The sequence below is a fragment of the Zea mays genome, chromosome 6, assembly GCF_902167145.1.
Source record: "Zea mays cultivar B73 chromosome 6, Zm-B73-REFERENCE-NAM-5.0, whole genome shotgun sequence".
Classification (NCBI taxonomy): Eukaryota; Viridiplantae; Streptophyta; class Magnoliopsida; order Poales; family Poaceae; genus Zea; species Zea mays.
Genome location: NC_050101.1, coordinates 108,527,205 through 108,543,219, shown reverse-complemented (window position 1 = coordinate 108,543,219; position 16,015 = coordinate 108,527,205). Strand labels below are relative to the sequence as shown.

General features: G+C 45.9%; 1 protein-coding gene and 1 long non-coding RNA gene across 5 annotated transcripts; one reads left to right on the top strand and one right to left on the bottom strand.

Annotated features, from left to right (window-relative positions):
- Positions 1 to 1,902: 1,902 nt before the first annotated feature.
- On the bottom strand, positions 1,903 to 9,954 carry LOC103629727 (transcription factor bHLH48). Of its 4 annotated transcripts, none has more exons than XR_004850241.1 (7): positions 9,150 to 9,954; positions 8,937 to 9,071; positions 7,482 to 8,673; positions 7,160 to 7,228; positions 6,962 to 7,036; positions 4,293 to 4,530; positions 1,903 to 2,540 (listed from the first exon to the last, which is right to left on the bottom strand). XR_004850241.1 is itself a non-coding variant. In XM_020539374.3 (7 exons), exons 1-7 carry the CDS (start codon positions 9,531 to 9,533, stop codon positions 2,497 to 2,499), a joined length of 1,011 nt encoding a protein of 336 aa, XP_020394963.1. In that variant the 5' UTR covers positions 9,534 to 9,804; the 3' UTR covers positions 1,903 to 2,496. The 4 variants fall into 4 exon arrangements, 3 of the variants coding, with proteins under 3 accessions (XP_020394963.1, XP_020394964.1, XP_008649068.1); XM_020539374.3 differs by having other exon boundaries at positions 8,608 to 8,673; positions 9,150 to 9,804; XM_008650846.4 differs by lacking the exon at positions 1,903 to 2,540 and adding an exon at positions 4,685 to 4,789 and having other exon boundaries at positions 4,439 to 4,530; positions 8,608 to 8,673; positions 9,150 to 9,888.
- Positions 2,470 to 3,372, top strand: LOC109940184 (uncharacterized). Its single transcript, XR_002262768.1, has 2 exons — positions 2,470 to 2,562; positions 2,658 to 3,372. It is a non-coding gene; the product is annotated as an uncharacterized lncRNA (long non-coding RNA).
- Positions 9,955 to 16,015: the final 6,061 nt, after the last annotated feature.

The following is a 16,015-nucleotide window of genomic DNA, read 5'->3' as shown; positions in this document are numbered from 1 at the left end:
ATGATGTATCCCCCGTGGCGTGGTCGGTCCGAGCCCAAGGTCGGGCGAGGCGGAGACTTCCCCTAAGGCCGAGGCCGGGGTCGGGCGAGGACGCGATTCCTCCCGAGGCCGAGGTTGAGGCCGAGCCCTGGGGTCGGGTGAGGCGGAGACCACCTTCCGAGGCCGAGGTCGAGGCCGAGCCCTGGGGTCGGGCGAGGCGGAGACCTCCTTCCGAGGCCGAGGTTGAGGCCGAGCCCTGGGGTCGGGCGAGGCGGAGACCTCCTTCCGAGGCCGAGGCCTAAGGTCGGGCGAGGCGGAGCTTCCTGTTGCGCCTGAGGCTGAACTTGTTGTTGTCAGCCTCGCCCGGGTGGCCGGCACAGGAGTCGGAGCGGGGCGAGCGGCGCTGTTTTTCTGTCAGGTCGGTCAGTGAAAGGGCGAAGTGACTGCGGTCACTTCGACCTTGCCGACTGAGGCACGTGTGTCAAGATAAGGTATCAGGCGATCCTCGCATTGAATGCGCCTGCGATACGGTCGGTTGGTGAGGCGATTTGGCCAAGGTTGCTTCACAACGAAGCCTGCCCGAGCTGGGCTTCGGGCGAGTCGAGGGTGCGCCCGTTGCTTGAGGAGGCCCTCGGGCGAGGCGTGAATTCGTCCGGGACTACTGTTCCCGCCCGAGGCCGGGCTCGGGCGAGACGAGATCGCGTCCCTTGGTAGACGAGGCCTTGACCTGAACCGCGTCCATCAGTTTCTGCAGCTTGTGCTGATGGTGGTTACCAGCCGTGTTTAGGAGTGTTGGGGGTACCCCTAATTACGGTACCCGACAATTTGACTAGTTTATGGTATAATATAGGCGTTATTGGGGTGCGACCGGGGTTGTAGCCCCGACAGGGGACACCAACAGGCGCAAGGACATGGCTGAGCGGATCGTGTTGCCGACGCAGTTGTGGAGCAGTGAGACACATGTCGAGGACGTGGAGGACATGTATAGAGTATGCTACCTGTACATGTTTGATGGTTGAGCATCAAAACTACCTTGCCATAGTTTATTGGTTTCGTTTGGTTTGGGGCTTAAAACCCGACACCATGGTTATAGAGGGAATCGGATGCGGCATTTAACGTCTTCGCGAAGAGTGCGTCAGGACAAAGCAGCTTTTGTGAAGAGTGTGTAGCTGTTAGATCAAAGCTTCAACAGTTGTCCATTTTGCCCACGACTGATTGGTTAGACTTGACTTCGGAGCAAAAATGTTGGTTCGCAAAGGAAATTCAGTTTGTTTTCTTGAGCCACTCCATAGACTACAAAAAGGAAAGTACGTCAAAAGTTTAATGTTAGTGCCTAGCACTAGGATACCCCCAGATTTAGCAGAAGCAGCATTCTACTTGTACACGTAGTTCAACTCAGGGATCAATTTTTTTTTTCTTTTGAGCGCTTATTACACAGCTTTTCGGCCGCTTAACGTACTACTTGTTACAGCAAACTAAAGTTGACCGCTAGAAATGTGAAGTTGTCGTCGGGGATTACTGGAAGGCCGTTCACTGAGATAATCTTCTCGTCGCTTACAAGTACGCATTCAGCTAGAACACAAAGCTTGTGGTTTTACCGTCACCTCAGTGAGTTGTCCGCCTTCAGTTATCTTGTGCTCTGTCTGTTCGAAATACTGTGCATCCTAACATTCACATTAATACGATAAGATCATAAACAAGAACCAAGGTCGAATGGTCGATACAAAACTTTTCTCGTGAACCCGACGCATCTTTCTTTCTTCATTTTATTGTCTACTTTATTTTTCTTTGGAGTACCTACGTTTCAAATTATAATGAATCGTTCCACTTTTTCTAGATACGTGGCTTAAATAAGCCATTCTTGCACATAACACATGTCTAAATACATAATAAAAACTACATAGCTAAAGAACCCAGTACAACTAAGAACGGCAGGAGTATATAAGCATGCATTTTATATATAATTATATGCTGTGATACATTCGTGTTTAGGAGGAGAATTGCCAAATTTTCCAATGCTTGTTGAAATATGTTTTGCGTTCGTAAAAAATGCTGCCCATATAACCTTAAGACTGCCATTATAGTCGTCAGAAATACACTAAGAATGTCGTCGTCATCATCATCATCATCATCATCATCATCATCATCATCATCATCATCATCATCATCATCATCATCATCATCATCAGTAACGAAACCAGGGTATCGCTTGGCCATCTCTTCAACGATAGCAACAGGGCTTGCCTATCTCTCCAAAGACAGCGGTATCCTCACCCATCATGCATCCCCGTCTTCAGCTCAACACCAACAGTATCTCTATCGCTATATGTACATACCCTCTCTGAAAATGTTGATTTCGCTGGGCTTGCCATCAACCATCCACAGCCATCATTCATTCGCAGCTCGTTTGTGCCTTGATCAATTTGCTGAAATTCTGTGTCCCCCTCACCCCCCCCCCCCCCCCCCCCCCCAAATATGTCCATCTTGCTCCCCTGACATGCTATTTACCGTTGTCGATCAAAGCTCGGTCTTTAGCTTGCTCGCCGGGTTTTGCTGGGCTCCTGCAGAAAACCCATGAACAAGGTCAGTGTGGAATTTCAGTAGCTTTCAGTACTCCTATGTGCACATCTCATGAACACAGATTCAAAGAACAGTTTAACACAATTTATGTCATTCAGCACGAGCCCATGAAGAAGCTGCCGCAGGGGGCTGCGAGATAAAGATGCTGGCCGGATTGCCGGACAGCGCTCCCTGTATACCACTCAGCGCTGAGCAGGCAGGCACCGGTACATCAAGAAACTGTCAATTATTTCCGGGCAAAAACAGATTCTGCCAGCCGTAATGCAGTACAGACATGCCATCTCGTCAGGAACGAGAAGGGGTCCCCAGGGTGTTTAATGATTCCTGAACGCTTTGCATGATTAGGCCTGTAGCTCCAATAGCTCCTGTCTCCACAACGCACTCTGCTTGGATCCAGTGCAGTAGCGCAGATCGGTTGCCCAGATCCAAACGGCAGATCACCCGCCTTTTCTTTGGTTTCTCTCATTGGTGCAGCAAAAGCTGGAGCGGTGTTATAAGCCTAAGGTGTAGGTCAGTGGAGCTAGTCAGCTTGGCTTGCATTGCATGATACTAGGATTAGGAGCTACAATTATTGGCAGCACAAGTTATGGAAACGCTTAATTAGGCAGGCCAGGCCTGAGCCTGAACGCTCCAACCATTTCCTCTATATAAGTAGCTATCAACTCATCCAGTGCTGACCTACATCCTTAGTTATTACAAGGGCAGTAGAATGGCAGATCTTGTCGTGGTGTGTCATTGTGAAAATGGCAGCAAGAAAGCAATACTAGCTCACTTCATGCATTAATATCACTACTTACAACACGAGAAAAACCATGACCCCCAGACAAGTAGTGGACAACTCACAGAAACGGTGGGGCCGTTCACAGTTGTACGAGTGGTCAGAAGGGCCCAGGGACCAGATCTGCATCTACAGGCCTTATGCAGCCAAGCCCAAACAGAAAGACGGGGGTGATATGGTTTCTCTTTCTGGACACGCATTTATTAGTTCGGGCCATCAGCACCAACCGGTTGGGTCCGCCTGTGCCAGAGAGAACAGATCCACCAGACCAACACACCCCTTTACCACCCCAAAGAGTGGTCATAATGACAATAATGATTGAACAAACAAAATAAAAGGGGCCAAGATCCAGCAACGACACTCTAATCTGCTAATCTTTCTAGCGAAGTCCTGGGCTCATGGTTTTTGTTAGTATGAAAAGTGGATAATGCTGATAGTTCTGAAGCAGTGGAAATAGAAGTTTTCCTCTGAAAAAGGGCGCGGCAACTCAAATTAGATATCTGTGTTGTTTCCAAATTCCATAAGCAAACAGAGGGACTCCTAGTTGGGATCTCTGGCTCTCTATCACGTTTATTAGCTAATGCAAAACACTTGGTCACTGTACTGCCACATGCTTCTGTATGTCTTTTGCTTCACCTGTGTTTCTGTGTCTATTTGCTATCTGGGCCAATATAACAGCAATGCTACTATGCTAGCATATTCAAGATTTGGCCATGACTATAAATAGCTTTGTATACTTCAGAAACTTCCCCTAGATAGTAGAAAATATTCACCTCAGGTTTTGGACAGCAAATTTTTAAATTTACCTATCAGTACACTTTGTTCTCAAGAGAGCACTGGCGGGACAAACTAAGAGACAAAAGTTGTGGGGCAAGCCAGGCTGTGATATGTGAAGTAAGCGACAAACAACTAAATTCATTCAGGAAGGTGATATAGGACTGCGTGCAAGGTTTACCAGAGCTTGTTAGATCATAGCCGAAGAGAGAGGGACTGGAGTTGCTGAAGACGGGAGGATGGCCATCCCCCCGCTTTTCCCACTGTGAAGCCACTTGGTGTGGATGCGCCAAATCACCATGCCAGAACTGCTGTTGGAGTTGCATCAGCTGCCTTGCTCCATGAACACCCATTTCTGGCCAGGTTACCTGCTCCAAGTCGATTCCGTTCTTGCAGTTGAAGCTTGCTATCCTTCCACACTGTAAAAGTAGTAGTAAATATATAATTAGCAGTTTGAAGATTAAAAAAGAACAAGCACTGAGTTTTCTAGCACCGAAGTAACACACTTCCAACTGCATAAAGGATTATTTGAGCCAAGGTGGGTATCTGATTTTCTTCCAAAGAATTTGCTACCTCAGAAATGCTTAAACTTCAGCAAGTGTGCATATCTGAACATTTTCCAAGACGTTCTTGAAAGTAATATGTGGGCCAGCCATGATACTCTAATGATACATTTATCTACAAGAGCAAGCCTTTGATTATTATTGAGATAATGAGTTCAAACGATATCCTTCAATATGAAGCAACTTCAGGAATCAGGACATCTGCAATCGACCTTGGTTCAGCTGTCTTATTACTACCAGAGAGCTATTTTCCTCTCTAAGAGCCTGTTTGGAAGCCTTGTTTTACCTAAACAGGTGTAAATCAGCAGCCTGGAAACTTATACCCACTGCATTGGAATAAGTTGTTTGGATGGCTTGTGAAAACAGTTTAATTACACTCGGTTTTACCCTATCCAACCGGAAAAATAAAATCACCTCATGAGTCCCTAGAAAAGGCACGACAGATGTCGAGCTGCACTGTGCTCTTCTGGCCTCACTCACACACCTCTTCAGCGGTGTCCACCTGTGAGGCTGTGAGGGACACCATGGCACCAAAAAGTGGGCAGGGCTGACGCGGTGACGGGTGTCGCGAAGCATGCTATGCGTGAGTTGGGTTACACGCGCTTACCCACACATGCGGCATGCACATGCATGTTCTATTCATTCCCATGTAGCAGGATAATATTTTACAAGAGAGTTAAGTCACATATGTAAATTATTGTTCACTAGAAATTCAAAACAGGAACCGCTCACAGGTGTAAAATATTGCAAAATATCCAAATGGGGCCTAAAGGAAAAATCTAAAGTTGGAACCACAGAGTAGTAAAGGTAAATAAAAAAACAATATGCGAGGTAGACTTTCATCAAACTTTTCATAGACAGTACCAAAGATGCAATAATTATAACAACAAAAACCTTTTAATCCCAAACAAATTAGGATAGTCTAGAGTTAAAACTCAATAGAAACCACAAATCTCAAAGTTGAGGCACCTAAATAGTTGTTTTCCATTTCCTCCTATTCAAAGTTAAATCTTTGGATATATTCCATCTTTTTAAGTATTCTTTTACTGTTTCTTTCTATATCTACTTCGGTCTTCTCCTATCTCTCTTTTCAAGGTTAAATCATTGATGCCCGTGGAGGTATTCGTTGGTTATGTTTAGACCATAGACAAGCTTTTATTTAATTGGTGCTACCTCCTAGCCTATCATGTATGTCATTATTCCAGACTCCCTCTTCTTGTACAGCCATAAATGCAACGCAACATGCGTATTTTCGTAACATTTATCTGTTGAACATGACGCCTTTTTTAGGCCAATGTTATGCACCATACAACATAGCAGGTCTAATCACCGTCTTATAAAATTTGCCTTTTAACTTATATGGTATCTCCAGGTCGCATAAAACAGCAAATGTTTGGTGCTATTTTCTCTACCCTATTTTGATTTTTATGGCTAACATCTCCATCAATATCATCTATGTGGGTATGATCCTAAATACCGAAAAGTATCGTTGCCGGAAACTACTTGCATTACAAACTAACATCTCATTTCTTATGTGTAGTAGTGTCAAAGTTATATCTCATATATTCGAATTTATTTCTACTAAATCTAAAACATTTGACTCTAGAGTAAAGAAGCTCTAGGAAATGGAAACCTCATAAATCAGACACATTTTTCCATTTCTTTATGTATAACTAACTTTCTACATGCACACGTACATGTTGCAGTGGTTTGGCTGCTTACAACAGCTGGGTAGCTGTTCCCAACTGCTCCCTCCGTCCCAAATTTATCAAAAAGGAATAAAACTCTTGTTCCTAACGAGTCAAATAATTTTAAATTTAACTAAATATATATATAAACATACTAGTATTTATGACACATAATAAGTATCATTAGACTAAGGCACTAAGCATTGTAGATTTTCAAAATAAATATATATTTGAAAAAGTAAAATGTTGATATTTTTTCACACTTGAGATTTTTGTTACTCCTCCAGAAACTGTATATATATATATATATATTCTTGTTGGAATGGAAGAAGCAGGCTATAACTAGACAGAACAGCACCCAACTTGGCTAGATCTGAAAAAAACAGCAGCATATTTGAGTATGCATGAGGTATCCTGCTAGTTTTAACAGAAGTTCCGCCGAAACCAAGCTATTCAAGCAGAAAAAACTTCAAAAGTTCATATGGTTTTTCATTAATCAAGCACTCTGCTCCAGGAGAAAGCTTTCCTTAAAAATGTGTCTGTAAATCAATGAGGCCCAACTTGTAGAAAGCTGACAAAAAGGATAGCAGCATAAGTACCTCCGTGGTCAGAAAGCTATCTAGCCCACCAAAATCGCCCCTCGGGTTTACAGTTGCAAGCCTCATTGACAAGTACTGGACCAACCACATCGGTAGAACAGTAGTGAGATTAGCAGAAAGATAATGCGTGCTATGTTGGCTAGAAACGAAAAGGGCTTTTCAGATTTTTCAGGTTGTGCAAGGGATATCAACAGTTACCTCAACTTGCCTTTGGAGAGACTGAACATGATTGATGATCTCATCTAGCACCAACGCTGTTCCTGATACCTGATAGGGCCCAAAAAAAACAACATGCATTAATTAACTAATTCATTTTCCTCGGTTCTTCCATTATCATTTTTAGATTGTAAGGAAAGCAAAATCAAATGGAGAACTGCCTAGACTAGAGTTTCATTCCAAGATATTTAAAGTAACATTATTTCACAAGAACAATTGAGGAGAGGAGAGGAGGGGAGAGGCGTAGCACGCAGCCTAATAGCGTCATCATAAAGATCAATTCGTTTATCAAAAAGAAGAATACCAATTCATGCGTGAATAGCAATCAGTGACAAGCTTGACTGCAGAACATTGTTCATTGCTTCGTGACAGTGAATTGCTGTGCAACTTTGTAGCCGGTCCAGCAACGACAGTAGCTGGAATATGGCAACCCCTGCGCCTTTGTTGAAGGAAACACGAAACCTCACATGGAATTGACCTACAGCACCACTCCAGAGTCCATACCAACAGCTGTTGCTGTTGCTGTCCTTGCAGTGAAACTAATGGTCAAACCATCGCAGTAGCAATGGCACACACCAACCATTCCCCCCATAAACTCCACGCACCAGCAAAAACCAGCAATCGGCCACTCCTCCCCAATGGTGGCCTATGCTGCCACCACCTCCATAATCCAACACCCAAAGATGCCGACCCATAATCCAAATCATTATTGCGAGCGCAGCGCAAAGGAGGATAGCAACATTCCATCAAGATAGGAGGATGGAAGCTGCCATGGCGTAGACCAAGCCCGTCCCAGTCCCACCCCCCATTAAGCTACCCGCCCCGGGACCTTTCAAAGCGGCTGCTACATTCCGCCCAGACAATCACGCCCAATACCCGGTTAGGTATGCCTGCCGGATCACGATGCCTCCCCCCTGTCTATCACCCACAAGGGAGCCGGCCACTATACCCCCTCCATTCCCATCCCACCCCCGTCGTGCAAACCGACCCATAAGGACGTGTCGGGCGCACGATGCCAGAATAACCAGGCACCGCAACGTTCTGGAACGCACTGCATTTAAGGTCTTCCCCGCGTGATATACGGTGGTTTGTTTTCGCAACCAGCGAGGCAAGCAGGCGGAGTAATGGAGTATGCCGCACGGCCACGGCAGCGTCTAGCTAGCAAGCATCTTCGACTGCAATGCGTTGCACAGTTACAGGGCGCCGAGGCCGAGCAAAGGGAGGACCATTCGGAGATGGCCTCTCAGAAGCAGTAAAAAGACCACCGACGGCAGGAAAAGCAATGTAGTTGGACGCGTAGGAGAACCGGAATTTTTACATGACACTAGGTCACATATTGCGTAGTTTAGGCTTCCATCCAAAAGGCGATGCAAATTGAAGGTGGGGCATGCGAAATGCATACATAGGAGAGAAAATGCAGGCACACGGACCTTACTGCAGCCGGGGACCAGCTCCTTGAGCAGCTCCATCCTCGCATTGATCTTCTCGCGTCTCGCCTGATGAGTGGTTTTTTTTTATAAAAAAGACAGAAAAGGATAATCAGCTTTTTGGCGAGACTGGAGAAGAACGAATAATTAAGTAATTAGCGGCGAAAGCGACCCCCCAAAAAGGATCTAGCGGCGACGTTCGTCACCACGTCCTAATAACCCAATCATTGGCATAAACCCTCGCGGCAGACCGAATCTGACCCTCCCATGAGGCTGGCTAAGAGCTCAGCGAGGCGCGCGATTAGCGGAGCGGCGCGGCGAAGCGAGCTCACCCGCTCGGCGAGGCTGTGGCTGTCCGTGGCCTGGCCCCGCCTGGCCCGCACGTGCACGTACGCCGGCTTCTCGTCCTCGCCGCCGGCGGCCGCGGGCTTCTCCTCCGCCGTCTTCCCCTTCTTCGCCGCCTTCCCCTGCGGACACGGAGCAATCAGAACCTAAGCTCCGGCGAGGTGCGCGCGGAAATGCAGACGCGTGATGTGGCAGTCCACCTTGGAGGCGCGGTCGACGGGGTCGGCCTTGCGCTTGCCGGCGACGGCGGCGGGAGGGGGCGGTGGAGGCTGCTGCGTTGGGGATGGGGAGGGCGGCGACGGGGGCGCGAACGTGGAGAAGCGCCCGGCGCGGTCCACGAGGTGCGGGTCGGAGGGGAAGGTGGGCGTGGGCGCGGGCGCTGCGGCTGGGGCTAGGGCTAGGGCGGGCGGCGTCGTGCGGGGGAGGAGCAGCTCCATGGCCTGCGGAGTGGGGAGTCCCAGCAGCGCCGTGAAGGAGCCTCCGCCCCCGCGGGCGCCCGCGGCGTTGCCGTTGGCGGGGGCCAGCGCCGCCTGGATCTCGCGCCCGGCGGCGGGGAGCTCCTGCGGTGGCGAGGCGTGGCGCATTGGCGCGGCGGAGGCGTCCGGGACGAGAGAGACGGCGGGAGGAGGACACGGGACTGGAGCGGAGGTGGAGGCAGGGGAAGGGGAGGATGGTCCCGTTATTTATAGTGGGGGTGGGGCGGCGCTGAGGCGAGAGGTGGTGTGCCGCACGCGCGTGAGCTGCTCCTGCGTTCGCACTCGCACGCTCCCCGGCCCTGGCTCCGGTTCCGGCTCCGCAGGGCTGGGGTCAAGGAAGGAGAAGATGGGAGAGGAGAGGAAGCCAGGAGCCAAGGCCAACACAGGAGGGTGGACCGGTGGAGGGGTGGTTGGTTTTTGTTACCGGAGGGCTACTGCTATGCTGCTACCCTTTTTACCGGGTGGGGCCCAATCCTAGCTCTCCCATACGTGGACCAAGGACTGTGGCGTGCGGTGGGAGGGGCCGAGACCGAGAGGGTGGGCACCGCACTGGGCAGTGGGCAGTACTGGCGGTGAAACTCTGTTGCTGTTGACCTTTACCATTTCCGGCAGTGCGTGTGGTGGACCGGTCCGGACCGTGCGGGTTGCTAGCGTAGCGAAGTCGCTCTGGAAAGCAGAGGCTTCCAGGCCAGTACAAACAACTCATCAAAAGCCAGGTCGGACCAGTCAAAAGCCGTCCGCTTCATAGGGGCTTGTTCTGTTTAAAATGAATTGTTCAGTTTAAAATGAATTGGGGAGTATTGGAAAACTTAAATCTCATTCTATATAAATTTGTATATGAGATTTAATTCTCTCAAATCCTCTCAATCTACTTCTAACAGAATAAACCCTTAGACCACGTTCAACGGGCCAACGTCCAAACCAGGTCAGGATCGAAAGCAGCCCAGTATCAAGTGATACATGTGTTGTCACTAATTCCTAGTCACTAGCCCAGGAACCAACCCGGGAGGTAGCTCACTAGGACTCGTTCCATACCAAAAATTGAGTGAGGGCTCGTTCGGTAGACATGGAATGGAGAACCGGAATTGTTTCTACCCAGATTGTTTCTCTAATTTGTATAAGTTTTATCAACATGAACAATCCTTGGTGCATTCCAGTAGAAACGAACAGGCCCTGAAGAGAATTCAAATCAGGTGAGTCTGTTTTTGGTCTAGATTAAAACGAACGGATCTATCAGACTGGACCGAATTCTAAGCCAGATTGATTCATCCAGCCCGGAAAGAGACAGGGAATAAGAGAGGGAATAGACCGTTCCGTTCGAAACTAACGACGCCTTAATCGGATCCCCTGATGTCGAAGTCACTTGACATCTGATCCCACGCAGCAGTGACCACGCGCGACGTCGGAGAATCCTAAGCCGGTAAATGGTGCAGCGGAGGTTGGAAATTCTTTTTATCTAATCTCAGAAGGTCTTCGGATTTGATTTTTTTTTCTTCTATATGTCACGTCGACCAGTGAATTTTGCATTTTGGGATGTTGGTGATAATTTTTCCCGACTCAAGTAGTGTCAATCCATAATATTTAGGATACAAAATTCCGTTCCGACGGAAAACAGAATGTTCTAGAAGACCCGTAAAGTTATTTTTTGTGGTGGATGGTGGACAACATAAATAATCTCAATATTTAGGGCTCGTTTAGTTCTTTTAATCAAGGGACTAAAATTTAGTCCCTACATATTATGGTCTAGAGACTAAAAATATTTAAAAAGTATTAAATAAATCATAAGAGGAACAAAATATCCCTTAGTATTCTCCTTTCATTAGTGTAACTGAAATAAAGGAGGACAAAAGGTAGATGTTGTACACCAAATGTGGCGAGGGTGCGGCCCTAGGGGGCCGGAAGGTCCACGTCCCAAGGTCAGATTAACTCGGGCGATTATACTTTATCTCGTGCGTGGTTATCCATATAATCACGTGGAATTTATTAGCTATTGCCTAGGAACAGGTTCAGACCCCCCTATATATGAATGGGTACGACCGATTAAAAAGCCTCGAACACATTCTAATCAAATAAATTACTTTCTTTATTATTCCTATCCTAAGAGTAGATGTAGCGTAGTTCTAGTTATATCTTTCTACATATCCACTCCACCCATATTGGACTCTGTGTCGTCTAAATCTGTTTTAGGTGTCCTGCTGATCCCAAGACAACCATAAGATCTAGTTGTTCATTCAAGATACACTACGTCGAGTGTCTATTAATTCAGATGACTCCACATCGTCTGAGGATGCGCCGGGTGACAAGTCGACCTGGAGCACCCTAAGATCTCTCCCTAGAGATCGAGATCTAGATTCCAGCGATGAAGACGACCCCGTGCCATCGCGGACCGTCCGTGCCGCCGCAGATGGCACCACCAGACGTCACACCCCTAGTGATTGGTGCTACCCAGATTGCCGGCAACAATATAATTAATATGATTTAGTACCTTTTAGTCAAGTACTAGAGACTAAAACAGTTTAGTACCACCGTTTACCAATTTAGAGACTAAATAAAACTAAAATGGATAGACTATTCTTTAGTCTCTCAAATCAACCTTACTAATCCGCTCGATCATGAGAACAACGACAGAATTACTCCTCCTATTTGTGCTGCAGGCCTGTATCTGTTAAGTTATTACGAGATGCATTTGGTGTTGCCAATTTATAATTTTTTTTTATAAATAGAAATGCAGTTATTCTAATACTTTGGCACTTTTTTCTGATTATCTTGACAGAACGAAGACATCACATGACAATGTTCGGTTTACTATGTCTCGCCCAATGATTACATTCTCGTGTGCGATTTCCAAAAACCGTTTTGTTGGTCAAAGTTTGACCTCTATATTTTTAAAATTTGAAAACCGGAATACATCAGGTATACAGCGGGAACGAGAAAAAAATGCCAGATTTCACCTGTTCTCGTTCGGTAAGGTAATCTTTGGTCTCACCTCTGTATCACATGGTTGTAAGAGCATCTTCAACAATATAACATATAAAAATATCTTATAATTTAAAAATGAGTATATTTTATATAATTTAAGACATTAATAAAATATTATATTACAACAGTAAAAATTTAAATCTAGATTATATAACAACTCACTATGATGTAGTATATTTGAGACACATGAGAGTGTTTATAATTTTTTGATCAAATTTTAACACTATTGGAGTATTTTTTTCTACGTAGAGTTCTATATTTTAATTTGAGACACTAGTTTAAAGTATTATTGAAGATTCTTTAATACTGTTATAGAACTAGAATCCACTACCGATCAACTACTTCCAGTGGTTTACAAATCAACGGCGATAACCCTTCACCACTGGCATTGTGAAGCTAGAGTAAATCAAAGAAGGGCGTAAAACTATAAATACTTTGAGGGTGCATAGTAATATATGTATGTGGTGTATATATATATATATATATATATATATATATATATATATATATATAGTGAAAATCTAGTCTTTTTCACAAGTTTTGTAATTTCTCGTTGGGTCATATGTACCCACTGCTAACTATCTAGCTTCGTCCTTGACCACTGGTTTTAATTTGAAAATCCAAAAATATATTTTTTATTATTAGTATCTTAAACCAAGAACCTAGAGAGATTAACATGGAACACATATAGACCCGAGTTTGAATTTTCGACCATACTTTTACACACCCCACAATCGTCCTGGTTGTGTACTATGTCCACGACACCGAGGAAGCAGGCTCCAACGTCTTAGGACGAGTGACAAAATCTCGAGTCGAGCACGTGTGGCGGGACGGGACGCCAACGGCATGCCATGTTGGCATAAGCAGCTCGTGGGAAACGAGCAGCGAATGGCGGAGCGGCCGTGCGCGCATTCCCGGTTGTCTCACGCGCGTGCGGCAGTGGCCGTGGCTGAGCCAAGAAAAGCTGCCTCTACCAGTGCCGACGGCGGCACCTGCGCCGCCGCTTTTTCCACGGGGAGACGAATTGACGATCGACCGAGATCAAAACGACATCCCATTCTTCTTCTCTGCGCCACGTGGAGTTTCTCAGAGCTCCGAGAGCGCGACTGCCAGTAGGGCCACTGTACTCGGATCGTGTGGTAAGGTGGCCGCTGGTGGAGGCGGGATGGGGATCTCGTCGCAAAGGTTGTCAGCTGGGACGCCAGACGAATCTGCTGATGTTGCGCGCTCAGTAGCTCATGGGCTCAGAGCTTACGTTCGCCAGTTTCAAGGCCCACAATCGTATATTGCTAGTAGTAGGCAACTAGATTTCTTTTGACTCTCCTAACCCACGTAACGCCCACCCTACAATGTCCGAACAAATATTATATTTTATCTTAAACAAAAAGTCTAGAAAGGTACGAGTTAAAAGGAGTCCGGCTTCTCTTTTTTAGCTCATTTAATCATTCATACTCTTTTAGTTAGCGGTGTGATACTACAAGAGCGTTGCGCTGCGTGCGTCTTCATATCGTGTTGGACTTTGAGTGGTTTGTCACGGAACGTTAGGTTGTTTTTAAGGTAATAAGGTCTATCTATGGATAACGGCTCACTAGTAGAGAGGAGAATAGACCTACGTGTTTCACGCGTGAAGTAGGACAACCATCGAAACTGTTGTTTTATATTTTATCTAACATGTCTATTTCAAAATATCAATTTTATTCTAAGAATTCGGACGTCTAGTTCCACCCTTACTTGGGGGAGGGGTGAGATTTATCAAAAACACACACCAAGTTCAAAAAAGAAGCTCTCTGCAAGGACGTGCGAAGGTAGCTGACCATTGGGACAGTATTTCTCGCGGATAAGCTTCCCAAGGGGTACCATGCTTATTGCATAGTTTGTGCAGATGCTTCATCAGAAAGATTTCATTCTGAGTTCTCAGTCGACAGTTCATTCAGTCTCCAGGCACCAGGATTGGCCAGCGACCGCTTCGCTGGTGGACAATGGCAGTTCCTAATGGCTTGTTCGGTTATTTATCAGCCATATGGATCGGAAAATATTAGTGTGAATTTAGAAATTTTTTGACTTACTAAGGATTTAAACTGACCATTCTCCTTCAATTTATATGGTCTATGATGAAATCGAACGGGTCCTAAAGAGGTTCTGAATCTACGATGCAGCGGTCAAACCATGATGTTGGCAGTGGCAGCGATGAACTGTTTCTCCAAGCTAAGGTGGCATCCGCGATGTTGAAGCGTTGCATCAACAACAAGTCACGCTAATTAGCCTCGTCCACGAATAACCAGCCGCTGGATCTCCTCTAGCAACAACTTGGATCGACTCTAGGTTCATGGCGCCAGATTAAACCTCTTGGTGAATATGGTGCATCTAGCAGTGGTGTGGGTGCAGAGGTCGGTGCTCTAATCGAGGAACTTGCCACAGATGTGAACTGATCTTCTAAACTGCTCGTATTGTTGTGAACTGATGTGTTTAGAAACTGTAAACACCGTTTTGGGACCTGTTGTGTTCAGAAACTGTAACACCGTTTTTGGTCGAGGCATGATTGCTGGATTATATAGGTGTGAACTGATGTGTTCAGAAACTAAACATACAGAGGGCAATCATCAGGTCTAAATACCGACAGAGCATGACCTGCACAGTATGAGTTATCATCTAACTGCAATGTTTATATTTTCTTTTGATTTTACTATGGAAATAATCAGTGCTGATTTGTGATAGTGCTTTACATCCTTACTACACGTGAGCCCAATGCTGGAGAAAAAACCAGGTAGCGGAGGCTTATGGATTTGCTCATTTGCAGCGGCGCTCAACAGATGCAAATTGGGAACACTGGCACTATGAGCAGTTTAGACGATAGGGAAAAAAGAAAGGAAAAAAGAAATATAAAAAAGGTTAGAATATTATTTTAAAGAGTAACATCACTTCTAAATACTATTATGGAGAAGGTTATTTTGAGAGTACCATAAGGGAGAAGTCTATTAAAAGGAGACCTATAATAGCAAACCGGTTGAGGGGTGAAAACCAGCCGGGACCGATCATCCTTCATTGCGATAAACCGGTAGAAACCGGATAAAATCGAAACCACCTAGTTTTTGAATTTGAAACGGTTTCAAGCCGATAAATCGGTCGATAAACCCGATTAATCGGCTCCTGGCCTAATTAACCGGTGGCATAAAAACAGAAACCAAGCCATGTGTATTTTTGTAAATAAAGCACATTGAGACCCCATAATTTAAAGAAAAGATGACTCCAAATATTATCAAAAGTCCAATAACAATATTTAGCAGTTCAAATACATTACATGACATTGTTTCATAGTTCACAAACAACATCGAAGATACAAATACATGTTTCATAGTTCATAGTTGATCCTCCGTCGAAGATCATTCCCACGGGGTGCATGTGGGGGATAGATATCCCCCGGGTCCACTAAAAGAGTAAAAGACCTCACAAAAGGCCCAAGGACCCAATAAATCGTAAGGTCATTCTTTCGTGGGCCTGGGGAGAGACAACGAGCAATGCAGATCGACATGAGGCCGGATTGATGCAAACCCGGACGGCCCACAACGTCGAGCGAGTGACCGCAACAGAGATCCGACTTTCCCGCGCTAGAG